Source organism: Erithacus rubecula, assembly GCF_903797595.1.
Source record: "Erithacus rubecula genome assembly, chromosome: 22".
Taxonomy (NCBI): domain Eukaryota; kingdom Metazoa; phylum Chordata; class Aves; order Passeriformes; family Muscicapidae; genus Erithacus; species Erithacus rubecula.
This window is the reverse complement of record NC_136674.1, coordinates 10518526-10543445: the sequence shown is the minus strand read 5'-3', so window position 1 is coordinate 10543445 and position 24920 is coordinate 10518526. Positions and strand designations below refer to the sequence as shown.

Sequence of the window (24920 nt, the reverse complement as noted above, 5' to 3'; positions counted from 1 at the left end):
GAGGCAAAGTGGGGGAAAAAGGTGAAATAATCCTGTCTCTGCACCTCTCTCTGAACTAGGGGAGCAAAGATACATGAGTCAGAGGGTGCTGCACCTGAACCCCACCAGCATCACCCTGCCCTGGGAATCCCAGCCCCAGGAATCAGACACTGGCACAGCCAAGTGAACACAGTCATTTTATTTTAAACCAGGGACATAAGAAGCAAGGAAACAAAAATTGCACATTCACACTAAAATCCTCATCAGCCACACCAGGAATGATCAAGTCTTCAGTCAGTTAAAACCTAGCCTCCCCTCAAGCACAAGGGGCTCTCCCAGCAAGGTCTGTGTGGCAGAGAAGGGATAGCCTGGCTCCTCACAGGTGTGTAGGGCTATGTGGGGCAGCTACTTGGGGGGCAGGACCCAGAGTCAGGGTGTCCTCAACCTTGTCCCAGATCATCCCTATCTTGTCAGAGCTAACCTGGCCAAACCCTGGCACCTCGAGGATGGGAAGTGGGTGCTCTCCTGGCCCAGGACTTTAACTGGGGCAGAGGCAAGGATCCACAGGGTCAGTCTTGGCAGGCATTAGCCCCTTGCCATCCACTTCCTCCAACCTCAAGGACACATTTTCCCAGCCTGGCTGCTCTTGGCCTACTGCATCCTCAGCCATGGTGGTGTGTGATGGCCAGAACATTCCCACCAGCACCTACTGGTCCATGTCCCCTTACTATGGGGCTGTGTCTCCTCTGTACCACACAGAGCTCATCATCATGTGCCCTTTCTGCTGGGAGAGATGCCTTGACCCTGGCACTCAGCACCATAATGTGAGAGCTCCTGCTCCTCACCCTCAGAGAAATAATTAAAAAACTTTAAAAATCAAAAAAAGGTTTAGTCACATCCACATACACATCACATTGAAAAGGAAGGGGGTGATGTACAGCAGGGGGAGCATGGCAGAGCCTGCAGGATGCAGCTGCCTTTTCCAGCACAATGCATTCCTGCAGGCACAGCCAGGGTGGGAACAGCTAAACACTAACAGCTGCGGGCAGGCAATTTCACTGAACCAAGCTTGAAGGAATTTGAAGGCAATTTATCTTAAATATAAAAATAAATTTTTATTTTGCTAAAAAATGTTTAAATATTTGTGTTTTCCTTTTTTTTTTTTTTTTTTTTTTTTTTTTTTTAATTTAGACCTCAGCAAACACACACACTCACACGGCTCAGAGAGTAAAAACCCTGGCAGCAAAGCATTCCTGGGAATGGAGTGCCCATCCCTCACCAGGGACAGGGCAGAGGGTGGTTCTTTGATGACCCCCAGCTCTGACAGTCTCTTCCCACAGAAGCTCCAAGGCAGGGAAGGGTGGGATTCCCAGTCCTGGCTGTATGGGGGCAGGGGAGGTAGCATCACAGTTCCTAGGAGCTAGTAAAACCCACTGGGATGGAGATGAGCTGAAAAATGAACAACTTGGCATTGGGATGGGAGGGAGAATGCATCTGCTCTGAACTCCTTCTGTGAGCAATTGCTCACAGAAATGCCGCATCTCCCACAAGTGCAGAAGAGGTACCACAAGAGAGGGAAAGGGAGGGGAGAGACTGCCACGGTTGGAACCCCCTGTCTTAGCTGCCTTTCAGTCACAGACATGGAAGGGACAACTCCCCAGCACGAGCAGCCACGCAGTGATGCTACTGTCAACACCCAATTAGCCGGGGCATGTCTTCCCCCAAAGACTAGTGCCCCCCAAAAAGAAACTCCAAACAGCAAATCCGGCATAACCAACATGCCGCCACACACACGGTTCAGTTCTTCCTCCAAACTCGATTCAGTGAGCACAGAACAGGAGCATGAATAAAGCAGAACTGGGGAGTAGAGGGGGGCAGCCCACAGCCCCATGGAGTAGCGGAGATGGGAGAGGGGTGGGGGGACCCCCATCCTCACCCGGTACCTCCAGCCTGGGTCCCGGGCTATGCATGTCCTCAGCTGGAGGTAGCAGGACATTGGGTCCCAGCAAGGGGTGTCACCCAGCTGCACCCATGCCAGTCACCTGTGGCATGAAACAGAGCCAGACTGGAACTTGGCCTGCCTGCAGGCAGGGGACCATGTTCACCAGCCGTAGGATGAACAATGGGAAAGATTTTGGGACCTGGTGAAGACAGTGTCTGAGAGCAGCTCGGAACCATAGCATGTTGCCAGCCAGGCTCTGAGTGGGACACGGCCTTGGGGCTGGCTGAGGGCTGGGGAGGGGCACAGAAACGGCTACAAGCAAATGGGGAGAAATGTACACATTATTAAACAAGGCAAAATAAATTGAAGGAAAGAACATTGTAGATATGTACAGATATTTGTCCAGTCTTGGCTCTGGAACTGTTCAAGTAACAAGAGTTTGGTTTATCCCATCCCAGCATGGTCTCTGGTGGGTGTCAGGGACAGGGCCTGGTCCCACCAAAGGGACAGCTTCAGGCCAGAGCCCCCCACACGTGGGCCAGCAGAGCCCAGCAGCACTAGGGTTACTTTTTGCGGGTGTGCTGTCTCCGCGCCTGCAGCCGTTGTCGAGTGCCCATCTTGGATCCTGACCCGATGGAGAAGGTGGGAGTGGATGAACCTGGAAGCAGAAAGGTTGCTCAGGTGTCTGTAGCTTTGGCATCAGTGTGATCCTCACCCTGCGAGGAACAGAAGGCTTGGCATCCCCCAAAGACCAGCAGGTACCACGTGAGCCATCTCCCAGAGCATACCTGGCACTACCACTGTCCTCAGCCCAAGGGGACATCATGACCCATGAACTCCCTCCTTACCAAAGGAAGTGCCGACCCCTCCAAAGCTCGAGACAGGATTGCTGGGTGTCCTGAACGAAAGGGAACTGCTTCCACTGCCCACAGCTCCAGGGACAGGTGTGCCCTGCCCAAACGTGGGCATCGGAGGTCCTGGAAAGCAACAGACCACTGTCAGCCAGGGTTGGCAAAGGAGAAAGAGCTTTTAGGAGCCAGTGGCACCCAGAGAAGGCACAGAATGCTCTCTGGGGCTGAAGCACCACAGTCCATCCCCCAGAACCAGCCTCTGCTTCTGAAAACCCCTTTTAATGCAAAAGTTACGCTCTCTGGATAATCCCTGTGCTCTCCAAACAGCAGGGCTGCATAGAAGGATTTGCAGGGAGGAACAAAGACCTTGACTTTTCTAGATCAAGGAGTTGCTCACTGTGTGGGTTTCAGTTCCATGTGAGCTGGAAATATCCAGTGAGGATCTGAAGTGTTAGGGAATCCCTGAGAGCAAGCATGAAGTGATGGCAGTTGCTGGCTGGCAGCACTCCAGCTTGCCAAAGTTCTCCGGGTGGCTGTTAAGGACTTGGACGATCTTGGCTCCTGCACACTTGGGATAGGCAGATTGGGGAGCTGATGTCTGCAGAGGGGCCAATGAGCAGAGTTTAGGGATTCCCCTCCCCAGAGGGGCCAGGATTCTTACAAGGAGTGATGGGAGTGCCTTCTCTTTGCATGGCAAGGTTCTGCACAGCAGAAGCAGTGGCCTCATGAGGGCTGTGGACCCCGGAACCTTGGCAAGGTCCATCAGGAATAATACTGCCCAACTCTAGACCCTCGAGATGGCCTGTCTGCCCCCACCTCATCCTGAAAATGCTCAAGGCCATGTCGGACAGGGCTCTGAGCAATCTGGTCTAGTGGAAGGTCTCTCTGCCCTAGGTGGGGGGCGGGGGGTGTGGATCAACACGATCTTTAAGGTCACTTTCCCACATGACCCATTCCATGATTATTCCATGATGACTCACCTCCAAACGCAGGCTTGCTGTTGGGAGTGCTGGTCATGGTGAAGGCGAAGGGCGTGCTCTGGCCCTGTGCTCCCAGGGCACTCTGTGGCAGAGATGAGCCAAAGGGTGTTGCTGCTGCGGCTGCCCCGCTCTGCCCAGCCCCAAAGCTGAAGGCTGCAGCTGGAGATCCACTGCTGAGGCCTGGGGTACCCATCCCAAAGGCGCTGGTGGAGGGGCCCGGCTGCGTGGTGGCCCCGAAGGTGAATGGAGATGGGGTGGTGCCAAAGACAGTGGCACTGGTGCTGCTGCTTGTAGTCTGGGTGGTTGCACCAAAGCTGGATGTGGTGGAGGTGGCTGTTCCAAAAGAGAACACCGAGGTGGTGGTCCCGAATGCTGCCTGGGTGCTGCTGGTGCCAAAGGAGCCCTGGGCACTGGTTGTGCCAAAGGCTGGCTGGGCACCACTACCAAATGCTGGCTGAGCCACTGACTGTGCTGAGGAGGCTCCAAAACTGAATTGGGGGGTGAAGCTGATGGGCCCAGCAGCAGGTTTGCTGGCAGGCACCTGGCTGTCAGCAGCCCCAGTGCTGAAGGTGAGCTGGCTCCCAGTGCCTGGGTATGGTGGTGGTGGCTTTGTGGTGGCTGAAAAGCTGCCAAAAGCTGAAACAGAGGAGCCGAATGTCAGTGGCGCTTGAGCTGTGGTGGCTGGGGCAGAGGAGGTCAGTGTAGTGCTCCCAAATATGCTAAAGCCCACAGTGGTGGCAGCAGCTGTTGAGCTTGTAGGTACCTGGCCAAAGGCAGGGCCCCCTGGGACACTGGTGGTGGCAGTGACTGTAGCTGGAGGTGGCTTCCCAAACTGAAACACAGGCCCTGAGGTGGCAAAGCCGGCTTCTGTGCTGGGAGCAGAGCTGGTGAGGCCCCCAAAAAGAAAGGGCTGTGTTGTGCTGGTGGAGGTGGCAGCGGTGACAGTCACACTGGGGGCAGGGCCAGTGGAAGCAGGCGGGTTCAGTCCAAAGCTGAAGACAGGTTTAATGGTGGCATCTGTGGAGGAACTCTGGGTAGTGGCAGTAGTCGCTGCAGTGGTGAAGATGACGCTGGGAAGACCCGTGAAAGCTGCCAGAGTAGCTGTGGAGGCAGCTGGTGGCTCTGAGGCTGGCTGTGCAGCAGGTTTGAAGGCAAAAGGAGAGACTTTCGCTGGAGATGAAGCTGCAGTGATGCTGCCAAAGATGGGCTTGAATATGGAGGATGTGGGAGACGTTGAGGCAGGGCCTGAGCTTGCAGACACGGTGGCTGTGGTGGAAGTGACAGCCGTGCAGCCTGCTGCATTCTCATTCTTCGGCACAGCACCAAAGATGGGCTTGAAGATGGGCGTTGTGGTGGGCGTGGCAGTGACTGCAGTGGGCACAGCAGTGGATGCAGCAGGTGCAGCAGTGGCCATGGTGGGCAGGGCAGTGGCAACAGTCAGCGCTGGCTGGCTGGCTGGAGCAGTGTTGGGCATCCCAAACAGGATGCTTGGCTTTGGGAAGGAGGGAGGTTTGCTGGGGGTCTGGCCCAGCTCAGTGAACACAGGAGGTGCCAGGCTGCTGGGGGGCTGCACCGCCAGGGCAGGGGGAGCACTGGGGCCAGGTGTGCTCAATACAGGCACAGGCTTGATGTCAGCAGAGATGGCAGGCAGAGAGCTTGACTCCAATGACACAGCACTAGCAGGTGGCTGTGCAGCTGACGGAGGTGGCTGGGATGCTGCTGCAATTCCAGTGGAGTCTGGAAAGGGGAGAGAGCTTATTTACGGATAAAGGGGCACCTTCAGAATCCCACCCTTCTGCCAGGTACCCACCCATTGCTGCAAAGGCTCCCGGAGCTCCCATCACACCCTCCACGGTTACCATAGCCTCCAGCAGGATCAGGTGATCAGTGTCCCCAAAGGTTTCCCCTCAAGCCCTGCCTGCTAGCTCTACTGCCAGCAGAGCATTTAAACAGAGAATTTTGTCAGCTGCCTCACACAGGAGCAATGAGGAGTTCCTGCTGCCCCTGCCCAACTCTGCTGGCATTCCACTGTGCCAACTCTCCTCCTCCTCCTCACCTGGTGCTGTGGATACAGCCTGGCTGCTCTGCATCTTCTTCAGGCTGTCCAGGAGTGAGGAGCTGGCCGGAGCAGGAGCTGTGGATGCAGGCATAGGCCCAGGGGAGGTCACGGCAAACACCAGTGGTTTGGACACAGGCATCATCGCTGCAGTGGTGCTGGGGACTGCATCTACAGGGAAATGGCAAGATCTCAGGACCCAGACCCGGCTGCAAGGAACAAACCCTTAGCAGACCTTCCCAGCAGGCAGGGAAACTGCACCTACCACCCTACAGTCCTTGGTAACCTCACCCAGCACCACAAGGCACGAGATCTCCTCACCTGGAAGGCATCAGGAGCACCCCAGAACCAAGCTTGCTCCTACCCCTACACATTCCCAGCCCATCCTTACCAGCCTTATCCTCCAAGACACTGTTGAACCACTGCAGCATTGCCTTCTTCTCTGCGTCCAGGTCCTCTGAGGTGATGGAGTAGCCCAGCTGAGGTGGCGGGGGCTGCCAAGAGAGAGCAGCAGCAGCTTAGCTCCTTCCCAGGGAAGCGGGCAGAGCCTCTTTGAAGGTGTGCTGGCGACTGGCTGCGGCGAGCCCTATGAAGCAGGTGGTGATCCTGCTGCAGCTACCGTGGAGCTCCAGTCCCCAACTCTGGTGGGCCCCCGGCGTGGCGCTGAGGGCGCGGCAGGCCTTCCCCAGGCCATTACCTGGTCCGGCAGCAGACAGCACAACCACGCACAGCCCACCAGACATTGGGGCTGGGGAGAGCGTCACTTCCCACTCGGCCAAGGACGGGGCCTCCTTCCTGAGGGCAGGCAGGTCAGTGTGCCCCCAGCCCTGCAGAAATTGCAGTGAGCACATTCTATTGCCAGAGTGGGGCCAAAGGGGCTGTGAGACAGTGACGTACCAGCACCAGCTGGTCCCCATGGAGAGATGACAGCAAGGGGATCTTCCGTTTGCGCTTCCCACTGCTCCCTGCTGCGGATGGCGGGCTCAAGGAATTCTGCTTCTTCCACACCGGTGACTCCACCACTACAGAACGAAACAAGTCAGGCCAAGCTCTGGGCAGAGAGGTGTTTGGTTGTATTGATAGGGCTGTCCCTCTGACCCTGCTCTGGGTGACCCCGCTCTGGGTGTCCCCACTCAGAGGCCAGGGCCAGGGGCACAGTTTGAAGCTGGCGATTTTGATGATGCTCTGGAAGAGCAGCTTCAGACACAGGAGGTCTGTGACACGAGGATGGCAGGGCTCTGTGGGGCACTGGCCCCTTCCTAGCTCCAAGCATGGTGCAAACACACTGCCTACCAAAACCATGTCACAGCTGGCACTGTATCATGGTGCCCATCCGCCATAGGTACAGAGAATTTCCTTTCTGTTTTAGCTGAGGAAGCACTGGAATAAGCTCAGACTGGAATTCCATCACAGTGCTACTCATGCCACAGGTTGTGGCATCCTGTCAGCAGGTTGTGGATCAAGGCTGACACCTGACCCATGCTGGGTTGGAAGCTGGAGTTCCCCCCTGCAAGACAGCTCCCAGGCATCTGCCAGCACCCCAACACTGTCAGCATCCCCTTATCACTTGGAAATCCCACTAGGACAGTCACTGAGGCCAGCATATGTGCCACTGCCTTGGGAGCAACACATGCCAACTTTCCAGGTGACCCCTCAAGCCAATCCCACTGCAACCCTCAGCTGCCTCCTATCCTGCTCTCTTGCTTGCACCAGTGCCTGTGTGCAGTGACAGGGCACACCTACACTTACCTTTCTCTGTCTGCAGCTCCTTGTCTGATTTCACTGGGGTGGAAGCACTGGAACGATGTGACTCCTCTTCCCTGTGTAAGCAAGAGTGACAGTTAGGGTCAACCCTGGGCTCAGTCCTGTCCCCAGGGAGATGGATGAGACTGAACAAGCTGAAGACTTGCATGAGTATCCCTGGTGTGTTTATTTGCCTCCTGTAAACAGATCAAGACAAAAACTTTGCCCAACTCCAGGCAGAGGAGCTGCTTCCTGCTCCAGCTTGGCTGAGCCTCTGCACTCTCCACAAGATGATTCAGTCTCAGGAGGATAGCTGGGGGTCTCAGATAGGAGTCACTGTCCCTCACAGGCTAGGCCCACCCTGGTGGTTGAGTCAGTTTTAGTTTTGACGTAAGCTCAGGCTCCTCTTGACTTGGGAAATAGGAGAAAACAGGCTGTACTCCAAGGCAGGCAAGAAAATACAGATCCTGGGATTTGACTATGAGATAGCAAAAATCAGAGCCTGTCTCTTCCTAGTGATCCAGCAATCCAGGCCATGCCAATGCCACCAGGCACCATAACTACTGCAGCAACCTGTGCTCTTAAATCTCTGATCTGGCTTGGGAGCAAGCCACACCACAGCATGACAAGGCAACAGGGAGGTCAACTGACACAAGTGGGTCTCTACATCATTGCGTCTAGGAGAGGGGCCTGGACTGTCTCAGTTCCAGTGGAAAGTGGGACTTGCATGCTAGGATGGCTGGGAAGCATTGCCCTCTTGCTGGCTGGCCAGCCATCAGCAAGCAGGAATTTACTGGGTGACTAGTTGATTACCTGGCTTTCTTGAGAGGCCACTCTGGTGTCTGGGGGCGGGAGGACGCTGGGCTGGACAGAGGGGACATGCTCACACCACTTCTCTTCCACAGCTGGAATGCAGAGAGATACCATCAGTAACTTGGCATGGGTCTGACAGAGAGCACAGCCCCCTTCCTCCCTGCTCAACCACACTAAGCCCCATTGCCCAGGGCCATGGCCATTGAGCCCAATGAGCTTAGAGCTTCTCCTGCTTCACCACCACCTAAACTCCCCTCCACCTTTTAGGCAGCACAAAGTCTGGTCACCCCAAGCTGAATCCACCTGAGGAACAAGTAGCCTCCAGTGCCTTTACTGCCCTGACGGAGCACAGGGAAGGAGAACATTGCTGGGCATACTCTTGCCTTTGTGTGACTCAGGCAGAGGCCACCAACTGCTCTGGACACCCTCATGTGCAGGGCTGCTCTGACAGGAACTGGCACATCCTTGCCAGAAGTTCAAATCAAATGGATCCCAACGCAAAGGTCAGATTCTATGCAGCCCCAGCAAATCTCTCCCTCCCACTGCCTGGAGCAAACCTTTCCCCACACAGACAGAGCTCCAGCAGCTATGGCTACGTGTCCCATGTGCAAGCCCAGACAGGCCACAAGCAGTGCTCCATTGCAGTCAGCAGGTGGTACCTGGCTCAGAGTGAAACACATGGCTCCCACACTGCTGATGCCAGCTGAAAAGATGCCAGCACAGCAAAACTATTTTATTTTCCTTCACCTGGATCTATCCAGTCTATCAGACAGGCCAAGAAGAAGCGAGGGGAAAACAATCTCATTCTTGGCTGAGCAGTATGGCTCAGCCTGAGACTCCTCCAAAAAGCAGATAATTGCTGCTTGGCCCATGGCCCACAGCCCACCTGACCCCAGGGTGGTGAGACTGCCGTGCTGAGACACACTGGGTCCAGGTCCCCAGCAAAGCTAGTGTCTCCTCAGAGGCCAGAGCTGGGATTAGCTGGGTGATGCCAAAGGGATGTCAAGCTGCAGTGTCTTCACCTGTGCGAGGCCCCGGCTGGAGCTGTAGGAACTGGCAATGGCGTTGCGGATGGAGCTGGGGATCCCACCCGTGTAGGTGTTGTTGAGGGAGCTCATGGAGGAGGTGCGAGATCTCTTGTTGGAGCAGTCATCTGGGCATTGTGAGACAAGGCTTCTCTTCAGAGAGCCTGGCCTAGAGGGGAATGGTTTGATGAGCTCCTCATCACTCCTGCCCACCAGTCCTTACCATGCAGGGCAGGTGGAGGAAAGCAATCCTGCTTAGAAACAACCCTCAGCAGCAGCACAGCTCTACTGTCACAGGGTGACAGACTGAAGGCACAACCACAACCTCTTGCTCTGCCTGAAGCCAGGCTCTGCAAGTAAAACCCAAGCCCCCTTTTCCAGATCCCACAGACATTTGCTCCCTCCAATCCCAAGAGTTGCTTCTGGCCCACTGGGCACTTACTTGGGTATAAGAGAAGCAGGGGCACCATTGGCTACCAGTGGCTCAAATGCTGACTGCCCACTTCCACTGCTGTCATGGCGCCTGTGGGAAGAGTGTGAAAGTCTCTTCCAGCACGGAGAAAGGCAGACAGAGATCAAACCTTGCTTTTTTCCTGGTACCCAATACCCAAGACAGAGCTTTCCCCCATCCACACCCTGCTGCAGATTTTCTCTCCCTGTGGGCCTGACCCTCACCCCAAACACCAGGAGCTCCTCCAGCTGCCTGCTGGACACAGTAGTTTGGTGTTTAAAAAAAAAAAAAAATCTGCTTAAATCCATTACTGTAAGCCAAAATACTTCTAGAAATGAGCTACTGAGCCTTCCTGAACAGACCTGAACTCTGAAACTCTCATCTATGACCTCTTCCTAAACAGTACCTTGGATGGTTCCAGTCAAAAACTGAACTCCCATTCCCACTATAATTTCATGAAGATCTGAAGTGCCAAAATGACAAAAGACACCCTGCTGTAAAGTGGAACTGGAGGTGTAGGACAGCCCAGTCACTTGGCCAGGTGCTCCCCTCAAGCCCAGAGCATGCTGGTACCAAGGCACAGGCAATCCCACACTCTCTAGCTGACACAGCTCCTTTCTGTCCACCAAGAACATGGAATTTTCTATCTAAAAGCACTCCTCATGCTTGCGAGACATTAACGCTTTCAAAATTCACTTTTGTACTAGAGCTGTGCATTGGCATATTAAAAACCAGTTTAAAGAAAAATATCCCGAGCTGATCCTGTCTGTTGTCATGATATGCTCTTGTGGGATTCAGATCCAATGAACCAAACATTCAGAGAGGGTAGTTCAGTGCTGGTGTGCCCTGCTTTACCCTGCTCTGCTCCCTGGGCCACCTCCAGCTGCAGCCCTGCTGCAGGATAATGCCCCAGGCACCATCCAAGTGGTGTCTCAGTTCCCCATTCCAACCCAGACAGAAGAGCCTCCATGGACACAACTAGGAAGGATGAAGCAACTGTTGGAGCAAGTCCAGTAAAAAGCTACATTTTGTAAGGGGACTAGAGCACATTCCCTATGGAAACAGGCTGAGACATCAGGGGCTGTTCAGCCTGAAGCAGAGACGGCTGTGTGGAAATTCCAGTAGCCTTTGGGGATCTGAAGGGGCCTGCAAGGAAACTGGAGAAGGACTGCATTAAGAAGTGCAGAGATAGTACAAGGGAAAAGGCTTCAAATTGAATGCAAAATAATTTAGATTGGACATACAGACAAAATTCTTCCCTCTGAGAGTGGTGAGTCCCTGACACAGGCTGCCCAAAGAAACTGTGGCTGCCTTATCCCTTGAAGTGTTCAAGGCCAGTTTGGACAGGGCTTGGAAAAACCTGGTCAAAAGAATGTCCCTGCCCATGGCAGGGGGTGACACTGAACGTGCTTTAAGACCCCTTTCAACCCAAATCATCCTGTGATTCTAGAAAAAGCAGGAGAGTGAGATAACAAAGCAGTGCTGTGGCTGCGTGGTTGGAAAGGCTCTGGCAATCCACAGCTCTCAGGATTTATTCCTTGTCCTTCCTAGGACACTGGCAAAAACATAGCACCCTCCCTCCTTCTAATGCAAGGATGGAAGTTGCTGACCTTGGGTAACAAAAGCAGCAGAGTCTCATTTTCTCTTGTTTCACCTCCCTCTGCTAGATCAGCTCACAAGGAAAGTGCTTGGAGCTCTCCAAGTGCAATGCTTCCACCTGGGAATCCCAGCTTTCCTGGGAGCTCGGGGCTGATGGAAGGACAGACCCCACAGCAGACACCAACATTTCCCACCACACTTTTCCAGTCTGCAAACCCTTGCGAGAAGACAAGCCACTTCCCACCCAGGATTTCCAAAACACATCCCAGCTAGGCAGGGGAACACATTGGACCCACACCTAAACCACATTCCTTCGACCCCAAAGGAGAACTTTTAGACGCAGCACCAGGAACTGGGTAATGGACAGGGTGTGCCTCCTCCCTGCAGCTCACTTCTTACACTACTTTTCCAGCCCTTACTCCAGGTCTCATGGGGCCTGGCATGCTCTGGGACACATCCCATTTGTCACCTCTGGTACGAGAACCTCATTTGTGACTTTCCCAACACACTGGCTGCAACTTGAACTGCTCCCTTTTTACCTTCTTTTGCTCTCTTGATCATTCGCAAAAGTCTGGTCCTCTTCCTCATCTTCCTCCACAGCCCTTTTCCTGCTCTCCCTGATGGCATTCAGCACAGTCTCCTTCGCGCATGGGTCAGGGCTGCTGGTGGCCGGGAAGGCCAGAGGCGAGACCAGCTGCTCTAGACTGTGGAACAGAGCAGAGTGAGGAATGAGGCAGGCTGGAGTCCCCCGTCTGATCCTCCCGCAGAAGGCAGGACGCAGGTCTCCCATGCAGCTCTTCCCGGAGGTTCTGACAGCCCCATCCTCCCTGCCACATGGCAGCGCTCGGGATGGGATGCTGCTGCCGGGCACAGCACAGCTGGCTGAGGGCTCCCGCCGGTGGGTCCTCATCCGAGCTCCCCCAAGTATGTCTCAGTCTCCCCCGTACTCACGCCGGTGAGCGGGCGATGCCGACGGCCGGCGGGGCGATTCTCACGGTGACGGGGCTGCGGAGCGGGCCGGCACGGCGGGCCCAAGGAGCGCTGCGGGGGGAGCCGCCCTCCCAGCGGGCGGCGGGCAAGCACAGCGGCACGGCCGGCCGGGCGTCAGGCAGCGGGTACCGGCGGCGCGGGGCCTGCGGCCGGCAACGCAGGACCCTGCGGGGACAGAGCGCGGTCAGCGCCTCCGACGCGGTTTGGGGCTTCCCCGCCCGTTCTACCCCCATCTTCCCCTTACTTACCCAGGCTGGGGGCGGCGCAGCGCGGCCCTCGCGACCGGGCCGCCGTTTGCGACGGCTTTGCCGGGCGGGCGAGGCGCGGGCGGGCCGGGCCGCATGGCGCACCAGGCGCCCGCTGCGCCCAGCGCCGCCGCGCCCAGCAGCACGCCCCGCAGCAGCAGCCAGGCCAGGGCGAACGCCAGTGCGGCGGCCACGGCGAGCGCGGCCCTCACAATCCCATCCCGCCGCCCGCCCGGCCCCGCGCCCGCCATCGCCGCGCGCCCGCCGCTCCCGGCGTGCTCTGCGGGGCGGGGCGGGGCGGGTGGGACGGGGCGGGACCTCACGGCGGGGCGGAAGCTGCCAGAGCGGGCGGAGCTTAGAGTGAGTACACACGGCGCTCTCCGCACGTAGCGTGAGGGCGGGGCTTAGGGAGGGATACGCCTGGTGGGCGGGGCTTTGGTCTCAGCGCGACCAATCCTGCCACGAGGCACTGAGGGGGCGGGGACCCGCGGGTATGCGGGGCTCAACCGGGGGAAGGGCGAGCGGGGCCGGCCCCCCGGCTCGGGGCGGAGCTGCTGGGGTGAGCCGCGCTGCCAGCGCTTTATGGGGTGGGCGGCCTCGGGAGCACGGCCCCGCTCTCTCTGCGGGCTCCCGGCATACTCTCTGCGGGGCGGGGCCCCGGCTCCGCGTCCCCGTCCCACCCCCGTGACCCCTCCCGACACCTCGGTCCTACCGGCTCGTCATCCATCTCCCCTGCCCCAGGCCACGTGCCCCTGTTCCCACCCGGACCTTCGGGCCTGCCCCACCCCCATCCCATCCCTTCCCCACCACTTCTCCCCCACCCTGATTCCAATTTTCCCATCTCTACTCCAATCCGGACTCCTGTTCACCACCGCAATCCCCATGTCCTCCCTCTCCGGTGTTTCTGTCCTGTCTCTTAACCCCCCCTACATCATTCCACCCTCGGTGTCCTGCTGTCCCAGTCCCTGTGTGTCCTCCCTTGTGTCCATATCTGACCCACGTGCAGGAACTCGGGGGTACAGTCCAGCCTGTTCCCTTGTCCCAATGGAAGGGTATCACTGCCACCATCCTGCTCTGAAGACAGGGCTGGGAACTGTGAGAAATTCTGGCTGGCTGGCTGTGCCCTTGGAGTCCCCAGGAGGCACGGCTATCCCTGGGGATATCCCACCCCATTTCCAGTCAGCTGTGTCCTGCAGACAAGGGACCAGGCAGGCAGGGACAGCAGGGAAAATGACAGGAACCATGTCAGTAGCTGCTGTCACAAAGCATTCTACATCCCAGGGGTCCAGGTAGCCCTGGCAGGGCTGGAGGATACTACGTGCTGCCCCGGGCAGGTTAACCATGCTTAGGAGGGGACATTTCCCTGAGACCCCTGTCTGTGGACTCCATAGGCCACCCAGCAGCAAGACTCTCTTGCCCTGGCTCTGCCAGGCTGACCCTACATGACAGGATGTTCTGCATGGCCTCCCCACTGCAGCATCAGCACCCCAGGAAGGAGGACAAAGCCACCTGTGCTCCTCAGGGCTGGGCAGTGACCATGTCCTGATGCCCTCCCAGCAAAAAGCAGTGACATGCAGAGTAGCCATTGGGACATCCAGGTGTAGGACAGTAGGGGCAAAGGCTGGAGGTCATTACCAGGACAACACCTGAGTCACCTGGACACCAAATGATTTTGGGGGCCACTGAGCACACTGATGAGAGCAAAGCCCATGAAACCCTTCTAACAGAGGTCCCCTGTGTCTCCCCCTCCCCCACCCCTCTAAGCTGCAGGGCTGGGCTGAAGGCTTTATTGAAAAATCCAAAACAAACAACGTGGTCATTATTATCATACAATGAAAACCCAAAATCACCTATCCCTGCAGTGGGGGGGCACCCCCACCATCCCCATCACCAGCTGCCATCACTGAGGACAGTGCAGGGACTCTCTGCCCATGCCTGGCTGAGATACAAAAGGGACAAGTGGATGCGGCCCAGAGCGATGCCGCTGTCCCCAAGCCCCCACTGCCACTGTGACCCCCGTGCCACACCCCAGCCTCAAGGCCTGAGGTAGTTGGGTGTGCAGGCATGACTCCCCCCAAATAAAGTGGGGAGTGTTGGGGCTCCCTCTGTCCTACAGGAACAGGATGGCTGGTATTGCATCCGAGGGGAGCCAGGAGGGGTTGAGGATAGAGAAGCAGCAGGACCCCCAGGGGGAGGTCCAGGTACCTCTGGCAGGCAGGTGGTCCAGCAGCAGGGCTGGCAGGGGACATGAGAACAGTAGGCCCCTGCATGCTGGATAGCTGCATGGAGGGGGGGCAGCTCTGAGGCCACGGTGGTGGCAGGTCCCACTGCTCCAAGTGCCAGCTGGGTGCTGACACCCCAAGTGGAGGAACACTGGTCCCAGCAGGAGCACCAGCAGGACCATGGGGGATGGGATATCACTGCATGGTCTGACATCACTGTCTCCACTGCAGCGAGATGAGCTGGGGGCCCTGGAGGTGGCTGATGCCCCCTGCCCTCTGAGCCCCCTGCTCAAGGCACAAAGGTTCCCAGGCTGGTGCCAGCCCCATGCCCACAGCCACACTGGCCCTAGTCCCCCTGCACCCAGGAGGGTGGCAATCACCAGGTACCACCAAAGTGAGCAAGGACAGGGAGCTGCTTACTCTGGCTTTGGGGCACCCTGCAGTCCCCCCAAACCCTCTGTGCTGCTGCCCTAGAGTCAACCCCTGTCCCCAGGAGCTGGTGGATTGTGCGGTGGCACCATGGTGGCCCAAGCCCGCACCCAGCACCTTGCAGAGGGTTTATTGCTGGCATGAACACAGTGAACTGTCAGGGCAGAGGAGCCCAGCTCAGGGGGAGCCTGGGAGAAGTTTTGGGGACCTGGAATGAGAGGCAGGAGCTCATTGCAGCATCCCTTCTGCTCCTGTCCCTTTCCTAGCTGTTCCTGGCATCCTGTGTCACTGGCCAGGGTGTCCATGAGAGCACCACCTCTTAGCCTGCAGTGGCCAAAGGCACTCAAGTGTCCCCGCCAGGGGGAGCACACTTAGCACCAAGGCTAGCAGCACCCCAAAAGCTGTCCTCCACACAGTGGCACCCCCGGGGACCTTCAGCATGCTCATTCCTGGGGTGGGGGGACATTCATGTTGAGCACAGGGGATGGATTAAGGCTGGAAAAGCAGTGAGAGGCAAGAGAAGCCTGACTACTCTTGCCCAGCCAGAGATGGCTCTAGGAGTTCCCAGAATCTGTGCAAAAACAAAACTAAAGGGTTAAAGACCTCCACGTAGACACCTCCCCCCACCCCCAGCAGGTCTAATAAATACAGGAGTGGCTTGCACCCTCGCCCCTGCCCAGGGCCTTGCCAGCTGCTAGGTTCTGGTGGTGGAGGCTGCTCCTGGGGGGTCACAGGGGAGGTGTGCTTCAGGGGGGCCTCTGCACCACTTCCTTGGGGATCTTCTCAACAGACTGCATGAAGTGAGGTCCCAGAGGTGTCCACCGCAGGGTCCCAGGTGCCCCTGTGGGCTGCTTCTACCACTGGTGCTAATCTGCACCTATAGATGGGAAGATATGGTCAGGGGGTGCACAGTCCACCAGCATTCCTCTGCCCCATCCCTTTGGGACCACAGGGCTTCTCCAGCACCACCTGAGCCCCCTGCCTGGGGATGATGCAGATCCCACATGTTGGGGCCTTTCCTGTGGACAGACCCCACAGGATTTGCCCATGTGTACCAACTGTCCCCAGGCTTGTGCCTGCTGCAGCGAAACCTCCTCACTGCCACGATGGCAGGCAGGGCTTCTCCACACTGCTCCACCTTTTCTGGAAGCAGCTGCCCAGCTGCAGCAGGGCTGGCACCACTCACCGTCCTCCTCCCAGCCCTCTGCCACACCAGCCAGCTCGTAGTGCTTCTTGCGCAGCTCCCCCAGCTTCTGCCGCTCCTTCTGCAGCTGGTTCTCCAGCTCCAGCACCCGCACCTGAGGACATGGCCCAGGACATGCCCACCCTGGCACAGAGCTGGGCCAAGCACTCCCCTTTCACACCCGTCACACCCCCAGCATTGAGCCCAAAGACCACAGAGGTGCATCCCACGAGTGCTCCAATGACGAGTGGATGTGGGGAGGGGATGGAGCTCACGTGGGCACGGCTTGTGCAGGCAGGTGAAGGCACAATGATCTGTGTGGGCATGTCAGGTAGGGGAATTCTCCAGAGCTGCCGCATGCCAGGCAGAGGTAGGTGCTGTGGGTAGCACATGGGGGGCAGGGGTGGCCACAGGCTACTGTGTCATGATGGGAACAGCATCAGGGAGGGATCAAGGACCATGTGCATGTGACTCCTGGGAAAATCCATCTGTTGCCATCACACCTTGGGCTTTGTCTTTGCTTGTGCTACCTGGGGGCAGCTCGGCATGGTGACCCCAGATTTGATGCCCCACCCCAAGCACCCCGAGAGAGATATGATCAGGTGTGTCTCCCAAAACATGTGGGAATCCAATCCTACCTGCGAGTCCATCTCCTGACGCTTGATCTGGGTGAGTGTCATGCTGGAGAAGTCCATGCTATCTGTGGAGAAAGACACCACCAGCCCGCTTCAAGCTCTGCTCCTCCAGTCAGACCTCCTGGCAGTTCCCATGCTGCTGGCAGGATCTGGCACCATGGGATATGCAGGGAGGGACTGAGGGGCAGCCATGGGATGAGACCACAGGGGCAAAGCCAGCCAAAGATGCTGAGTGTCACGAGCAGAGCTTTCGGGGCAGGTTTGTGCCCCAGCCATTAGGACCACAGGAAACATCTTCAAGTTGTGCCAGAGGAGGTTTAGGTTGGATAAAAAGGAAATTTTCTCCATGAAAAGGGCTGTTCAGCATTGGCAGAGGCTGCCCAGTGTATGGTAGTGTCATAGTTCCTAGAGGGATTTAAAAGCCATGTAGATGTGGCACTTGGAGATGTAGTTAGTGGTGCAGGAACAGCTAAACTCAATTGTTTTAGAGCTTGTCCAACCATAGTGATTACAAGGTTCTAAGATCCCTGCAGCCCAACAGTTACCTTTCTCCTCCACCTGAGACTTCCCAGCCTTGGTGGAGGCCACCACACTGGCTGTGGCCTGGCTGACGCCCCGGGAGGCTTGTTGGAGCTTGCAGAGGTTGGCACTGTCTTTGTCTGCCTTCACCTGCCAGGACATTGAGGAGGGAGTCACACCCCACCAGGTAAGCAGAAGACCAGCTCCATGATTTGGGGTGACCACATGGTGCCCCAGCCTCATCCTGAACCACGAGCAGGGTAGCAGCCTTTTCTACCTTGGAGGCTGCCACTAGCTGCGCGGTGCTGGCTGCGATCTCCCGGGAACAGACCATCAGCTCCTCGAATGTCCCCTTGCCTTGCACTACCAGGTCAGCAGCATCACTGCAGGAGAGCAGAGAGGAACTGGAGCATCATCCTGCCATCTATGTCCCCTCTCCGTGGGGATAGCAGGACTCTGCCATCCTCTCCCCACTCTGGTGACAGTGGCACTTACACCATGACAGTGGCACCCCAGCCCACTGCCTTGGAGGCAGAGATGAGACCCTCAGTCCAGCGTGAATTCTTGGCATAGAACTCCTTGGGGGATGCTGCACCCTGCCGTTGGTAAAGGCACAATTAGTGACCGGGCACCCCCAGATCCCTGCTCTGGGGTCAAAGGAGGAGCTCACGCTGTCATTCAGGATGTGTGTCAGACGTAGGGACACACTGAACTTGGGGGCTGTGGGGTCCCATGTGTGGGAAGGGAGATCAGGGACCTCCATGACACCCCAGGAATCATAACCAGGGTAAGCCCCTGGGGTTGGAAATGAGTTCCTGGCAGCTGCTGGGAAAGTCCCAGTGGGACAAGGGTTGGAGCAGCATGTCCCAGCAAGCATGCAAAGACCCCTAGCTGGACAAGCACCCATCTTCACCCCTGCCCTCAGCCCTTCCTCCATCCCTGCCCCCTTGCCCCCACCCCTGTTCCAGCTCACCCGTCCACTCTCCACAATCTCTCTCTGGAGGTCCTTGGAGGCCAGGACCAGGACATGGATGGCCTGCATGAGGCCTGTGCAAGAGCCCAGGATCCTGGAAGACAAACACCACTGAGTGCCCCTGTACAGCAGCTGCCCTGCCTGCAGTACCTGTCCCCATCCTGCCTGCCTGGCTCTGTTCAGTGCTCCAATCACCACTCACCTCTCATTAACTTCCAGTTTGACCCCAGTGTCACCAGCCCGTGCCTTGCTCAGCATCTCCTGGTTGAAGGGAGAGAGACTGTACTGAACCCAGTGCGCCTCTCTGGCCTCTACAGCGGTCCCAGCAGTCCCCAGCACGGTGGCCTGTGGGCACCTCTCTGCTCATGGTGACCCTCACCTCAATACGGGCAGATGCAGTTTCGATGGCGGCGGCTGTTGCTGCCATCTCCTTGTCCACTAGGTCACCCAGCTCCTCCTGTTTGATGTCCAGACCTCTGGGACGCAGCTCCTGGGGACAGGACAGGATGGAAGGGACTGTCCAGGAGCACTACAGTCCCTCTGGTGGTGCCTGCCATGGCCTGATCCCATCCTACTAGCCCTCCTGGGCAACCCACCTCCCCGATGGCGCTGATCTGGCCCAGGCAGGCTGTCACCAGGCTGAGGTCAGCACTTGCCACTGTCCCTGGGTCTTGCAGGGCGCTGAGGTAGCTCACAGCCTCACTGCCACACTGCTTGCACAGCTCCAGCAGACCTGTGTGGGCAGCATGAGGAGCTGAGGGAGGCCACACATGGGGAGGAGATGTTGGTTCCGACCCACCACAGCATCCTGCCTGTCCTCTAACTGCCCTGGTTTCTGCCCACTTCAGCACTGTACTCGCCACAGCATCCTGCCCACCTTATCCCAGCATCCTGCCATGACCCCTGCGCACTCTGGCCTCTCCCCACCCCAGCATTCTCTTTGCCCTGGCCTACCCTGGCACCCTCCCACCCCGACATCTGCTCGTCCCAGCCCCTGCTCACCCTGATCCCCTGCCCACATTGGCCCCCGCCCACCCAGCCCTTGGCCTGGGCAGCACTCACGATCAGCAGGCTCCACAGGGGCCACATGGGAGGTCGCACTGCCCTGCAGGAGGGTGTTGCTGACCAGGTGGGCGAAGAGGGCCAGGCAGGGCAGCAGGGAGCCCATGGCTGCAGCAAGACAGTGGGCACACACCTCAGCCCCCACTGTGCTGCCCACCCGCCCCGCGTGCCAGGGCTGCTCCTGTGCCCCATGCCTGGGGCTGCCACCTCTCACCTGCACCATCCAAAAGGTACTTGCTGTGTGCATCCTGCAGCCGCTCTGCGCACTCAGAGGCTGCCAGCGTCTGGGACAGGAGGCAATCTGCAGGCAGACAGCAGGCAGGGCTCAGCTGGGACCACAGGCAGCCCAGGCAGGCTGGGATAACAGCAGGTTTGGGAGTAGCAAGGGCATCACCTGCTGAGCCGGTGCAGCTGATGTGAGCAGGATCCTCCATGCGAGCCAGAGCATCCTGCACTATGCGCTTGGCCTCATGCGTGGTGCCCTGCAGCAGGGACAGCTGCTCCTTGGCCAGGAGCTGCTGCAGTGCTTGCTCTGTGCTCTCCTGCTGGACCAGAGAGGGGCTCAGAGACTGTGCTGGGCCACTGGGCACTCCCAGCACCCGGCCTGCCCAAACCCCTCTGGTCTGGCCAGAATGGGCATGGCAGGACCCTTGTGGTACCTTGTCTCTCAGCTGGGTCTGCAGCATCTCCAGCTCTGTCCTGCTACTCTCCTGCTCATGGCTGAGCATGTCCTGCAGCTGCTGCAGCTCAGCCTGCAGAGCTGCCATCTCTTCCCTGTGCTGCTCTGCTGCTTGGCTCAGCCTGTCTCTCTCCTGCTCCAGGCTGGCAATCCGAGTGCTCTGCTCCGCTCCTGCCTGGGGGGATCACAACACAGAGCTGTGCTGATGGTGAACTCTCCACTTTGGGGACTCATTCTTAGTCCAAGCTTGGGCCACCCTGACTGTCCCTGTTGGGTACACCATGGCCTGCACAAGCACAGCTCCCCACATGGAGCAGCCCTGATGATCTCATCTGGTGACAACCGAGGCTCCTGGGGAGCCTTTTCACTTTCACCAGTGAAAATGCATTTTTATTACGACTGTCACCATCCTGGTGGAGGAGAGGTTGCAGGATACTGCCTCTGCCCCATCCCCATCCTGCTAATGAGTCTGCCCACCTCATAAATGGGTGACTGCATTTTCCTGCCAGCTTCTGCCTCCTTCAACAAGCCCAGGCACCCCTGCTGTCTTCCACAGCTCTGTAAGCACAGGATACCCTCTGGCATATCTTGCAGTGTGATTCAACATTGCTACCTGAGCATGAAGCCCCTGTGTGACATCAAACCAACCCAGATGTGGCAAAGAAGATGACAGGGAGCTGGTTTTGGGGCTAGTGGTGGGTATCACCTTTTGAATGGTTAAGGCCTGGCTACTCAGCCCAGAGGGGTGCTTGGGGCCACCCATGTGCTCTCACCTGTGTGCTGGACTCCAGCGTGCCCTGAAGGACCTGCAGCTCCTGTCTGCTGGTTGCCAGCTCTCGCTTCAGCGTCTCCAGCACCTCTGCCTGCTCCTGAGACTGTAGGGGGGGAGAGGCTGGTAACCCTAGTGCCCCATGGAGAGCCCTTTTTCATCCCTGGTACATCTCTCCTATTCCTACTCACCTTCCTCTGTGCCTGCTCGCTCACCCGCTGGAAGGAGTCCTCCAGCTCCTTCTTTTCCCGCTCCACATCCCCGTGGGCCTGCCTGGCCACTGTGATCTGCTTGGTCACCTCTGCATTCTGGCAATATTAGAGAAGGAGCTGAGCAGCCCCTGGTACCATGGGGCATGGCTGGAGAAGGGGATCTGGGGGAGTGTGGGGTACCCACCTTGCGCAGCAGGTCAGCGTGGTTCTGCACCAGCTCGCTGTACTTCTCCTTCAGTTTGCTGTACCGCTGTTCGTTGGCCTGTGCCCGTCCTGCCACACAGGCAGGGACACAGAGCTGAGCACCTGGGCTCCCTGCCTGGAGCCCACCCCCATCCCATACTTGTGCTGGCACACCCTGCTCACTCTCAATTTCCGTCAGGCTCCGCTGAGCCTTCTCTGTGTCCTCCCGCTGCTTCTTCAGCTCCTCCAGCTCTGCACGCAGGAACTCACTCTCGTCCTGTGCCTGCTGCTTCAGGTGCTGCTGCTCAGCCAGCTCAGCCTCCAGCTCACTGGCACGGCCACGCAGCTGCACTGCACCCCGAGCGCTCTGCAGGGATGGGGGGGGGGGGGCTGACGGCACTGTTCAGTGCCCACCAGGACCATCCAATACCCAACAATATTGTCCAGCAGCCACCCCATGGGTACCACTCCGCAGGCCCCCAAGTGCATCTGGGCAAAGCATAAGGATGCTGGGCAGTGGGGCTGAGCCCATCCCTCAACAGGAATGCAGGTCCCTGGCACACCTGGGGACTCCCTGTATGGGAGAAGCCACTGGGAAGAGGGCAGGACAGACATGAGGTCACTGTCTTGTCCAGCCAGAGACACATCCACCAACCTACCCAGCACTCCCAGTGGGTCTCATCCTGCCCACCTGGTTGTCACCCACCTCAGCCTTGAAGTTCTCCAGCCCCTCCTTCAGGGCTGTGATCTCCCCATAAAGCTGCTCAATTAGCCGGTCCCTGGGAAGGAGAGACATGGGGTACACCCTCAGTGCCATGGGGATACAGCCTGGGAGGGGAGTTGTTCCCTGTGTCACCATGGCTGCGATGCTGCTCCTGGCAGGGAGCTCCCAGTACAATCCTGGCCATTTTGCAGTATCACCAGGATTGCTTACTTGTCATCCTTGCTCATCCCGTTCTGGCTGTTGAAGTTGAAGGGATCACAGCTGAAGGAGCTGCCAAAGATGTCATCAAACTTGTTGTCAAACAGGCTCTGTGGTAAGAGCAGGAAAAACCTGGAGTGATCCCACCACCACTTGGGAGCCCTTGTCCCTCCATGCCCCCAGTGTCACTGCCAAGCCAGCCTATGAACTGCCTAGACACTGAGGCTGGTTCCCCCACCCCCTCTTCCAGCACACTGAATTTGATCAACTTAATGAACATGGAGCATCTCTGGTCTATCCCCACCTAACTCCTGGAGGGAGAAGATCCCCAAAGTCATATCATTGCACTCTCCTTCCCCTCCCCATTCAGTTCCTGAGGACAACCCTGGTGGAGAGGAGGGTGAAGATCTAAAGGTCTCCATGGCAATGCTCAAAGCCAAACCTCTCCTTGGCCATCACTGGAGGACACCACACCACTGAGCAGCACTGGGAAAATTCAAGCTAGTTCAGCCCTAGCAGCACCCAAGACAGGACACCCAGCACCCAGACAGGACCCATCTCTCTCCAGTGACATTCCCCAGTTCCCGAGGCCATCCCCACTGTCTTAGGCCTCACTGCAGCATGGATTTGGAGAAACAATCCCAGGCTTAGAGCCAGAGAGCTCCCACCATCCTCACCTGAGAGGCTGCATCCATCTCCACCAGGTCTGTGATGGGCTCGCTGTCAGGTGAGGACGCCTCAGCAGGGATCACCACCACAGGGCTGATGTGCTCGGACAGTGCAGAGGCACGCAGGAAATTGGGAGGGTTCTGGGAAGAGAGGGGAGCAGGGCTGAGGGGGAAGGACTGGCACTGCTGCTGGGCTGAAGGCACAGTTGGTTGAAATCCTGCCCTGGAGCTGAGCTGGCCATGCCTTGACCCATGAGAATGGAGCCAGGACCCATAGGGATGGAGTCAGGATGAAGAGGAATAGAATCAGAACCCACAAGGATGGAACCAGGATCCGCAGGGGTGGATCTCAGAAAGGGCTATAGATCAGTGAGAGAGGGGATCCCAGCTTCCAGTCAGAGGGCAGCTCCATCCAGATGGATATCACCCAATAGTGAGGGATAAAGAACGATCCTCAAGGTGCAGGAGCCCCACACTGCCACTAAGAAGCTGGGCAAGGCAGCAAGAGGGTTTTTTGGGCCTTTTGTTAGTGCCCTCACTGCTGCCCCTGGGCATAGGGACAGGGAACTTGAGGACTGCAGGCTCTCACCTCTGGCAGCTGTGGGATCTGAATCAGCCGCTTGAAGTACTGCAGGTTGCTGGAGCGGTAGAAAAGGTCCTTGAGCCTGCAAGGGGCAGGGAATGGTCAGGGATGGCCCTTGTCCAACCTGGACAAGAGCGCCAGGGGGTTAGGGTAGCCATTGTATGGCTCTGGAGGACAAGGTGTTTTGTGCTGCCACCAAATTCAGGAAGTCCTTCAACTGCTGGAGGGTTTATCCCATAAATCCCAGGCCTGATGGGCAGAGAGAAGGACCTGGAACTTGAGCGACCTGGTTTAGTGGAATGTGCCCCTGCCCATAGCAGGGGGTTGTACCTGATGACCTTCATTCCAAGGTCCCTTCCAACCTAAACCACTTCCTGCCTACCCAAAGTTTTCAGGAGCAGGGGGGCTTCCTGCCTGGAGCCAACACCCTCACCTTCAGTTCCTGCAGAAGCATCTTCCCCAGAAGCAGGGTACCTCCCTCCAGGACCTAGTTTTGGGGAAGAGGGACAGTGCCCAGCCACACTACTCCTAGCACCCACCTCTCCCAGCCACCTGACCATCCCAGTCAGGATCTTGGTGCTGTTGAACCCTGTCCTAAAGTTAGTCCCTGTGTAGGCAGAACACAGCCAGCACTGCTATCTGCTCTTTGCAGTTTGTGATCTTGAATCAAGCTGTCCCTCAGCACCATGGCATCCTACTCTGGCACCTGACATCCCCTCCTTGCTCTCAGTGGCCAGTTTTTGTTTTGGCTACTCTAAATAATCATGTACCAGAGACCACAGTACGGACCTGCTCACTCATTTTTAATCTCACTGCCTTGGTGCACTCCCAGAGCACCAATGCTCTGGGTCTGGGCTCTTACTTTCGGAACTGCTCCAGGAAGCGATCCCGGTGGCCCTGCAGCGTATCTGCCGGCAGACCTGGAAGAAGCAGCAAGTAGAAATATCAGCAGGTGTCATCAAGGAACAAGCCACCAACACAGCCATGTGGAGATGGCTCTTTCCCAGAGATGGCCACCCTCCTCTGGGGGTCCAAATACTCCAGGCAGTGTCCTGCTGCAGGAGGGGACCACACCCCCAGGGCAGAGAGAAGCATGGGCTAGTGGCTGCCACAGTTCCAGATCCTGAGGGATATAGGTTTTGCACCTCCATGCCATGGTGACTTCCTTCATCCCCCATAAGAGGCTGGAGAAGAGATGGTGGTGAAC

The 24920-nt window shown here is 57.5% G+C and overlaps 2 protein-coding genes across 4 annotated transcripts in view; both read right to left on the bottom strand.

The window, feature by feature from the left end:
- Positions 1 to 163: 163 nt before the first annotated feature.
- Positions 164 to 12981, bottom strand: LOC306811249 (nuclear envelope pore membrane protein POM 121-like). Of its 3 annotated transcripts, none has more exons than XM_079324761.1 (13): positions 12678 to 12980; positions 12391 to 12594; positions 11979 to 12143; positions 9832 to 9912; positions 9387 to 9558; positions 8365 to 8456; positions 7558 to 7628; positions 6706 to 6830; positions 6200 to 6302; positions 5809 to 5979; positions 3753 to 5489; positions 2770 to 2898; positions 164 to 2579 (listed from the first exon to the last, which is right to left on the bottom strand). In XM_079324761.1, exons 1-13 carry the CDS (start codon positions 12923 to 12925, stop codon positions 2485 to 2487), a joined length of 3393 nt encoding a protein of 1130 aa, XP_079180887.1. In that variant the 5' UTR covers positions 12926 to 12980; the 3' UTR covers positions 164 to 2484. The 3 variants fall into 3 exon arrangements, with proteins under 3 accessions (XP_079180887.1, XP_079180888.1, XP_079180889.1); XM_079324763.1 differs by lacking the exon at positions 164 to 2579 and having other exon boundaries at positions 2771 to 2898; positions 3753 to 4388; positions 4516 to 5489; positions 12678 to 12981; XM_079324762.1 differs by lacking the exon at positions 9832 to 9912.
- A 3082-nt stretch (positions 12982 to 16063) lies between these two features.
- Positions 16064 to 24920, bottom strand: part of HIP1 (huntingtin interacting protein 1) — a 41049-nt gene continuing 32192 nt past the window's right edge. The window contains exons 9-31 of the mRNA XM_079324801.1: positions 24576 to 24633; positions 23720 to 23795; positions 23140 to 23271; positions 22475 to 22572; positions 22247 to 22319; positions 21724 to 21907; positions 21542 to 21630; positions 21337 to 21453; positions 21150 to 21251; positions 20357 to 20551; positions 20092 to 20239; positions 19912 to 19998; positions 19698 to 19805; positions 19232 to 19368; positions 19015 to 19125; positions 18838 to 18896; positions 18636 to 18729; positions 18158 to 18258; positions 17940 to 18045; positions 17689 to 17812; positions 17147 to 17208; positions 16512 to 16623; positions 16064 to 16202 (exon numbers count right to left, since the gene is read on the bottom strand). Coding sequence (XP_079180927.1) covers positions 16192 to 16202; positions 16512 to 16623; positions 17147 to 17208; positions 17689 to 17812; positions 17940 to 18045; positions 18158 to 18258; positions 18636 to 18729; positions 18838 to 18896; positions 19015 to 19125; positions 19232 to 19368; positions 19698 to 19805; positions 19912 to 19998; positions 20092 to 20239; positions 20357 to 20551; positions 21150 to 21251; positions 21337 to 21453; positions 21542 to 21630; positions 21724 to 21907; positions 22247 to 22319; positions 22475 to 22572; positions 23140 to 23271; positions 23720 to 23795; positions 24576 to 24633 — 2384 coding nt within the window. The 3' untranslated portion in view covers positions 16064 to 16191. The remainder of the gene's footprint in view (positions 16203 to 16511; positions 16624 to 17146; positions 17209 to 17688; positions 17813 to 17939; positions 18046 to 18157; positions 18259 to 18635; positions 18730 to 18837; positions 18897 to 19014; positions 19126 to 19231; positions 19369 to 19697; positions 19806 to 19911; positions 19999 to 20091; positions 20240 to 20356; positions 20552 to 21149; positions 21252 to 21336; positions 21454 to 21541; positions 21631 to 21723; positions 21908 to 22246; positions 22320 to 22474; positions 22573 to 23139; positions 23272 to 23719; positions 23796 to 24575; positions 24634 to 24920) is intronic.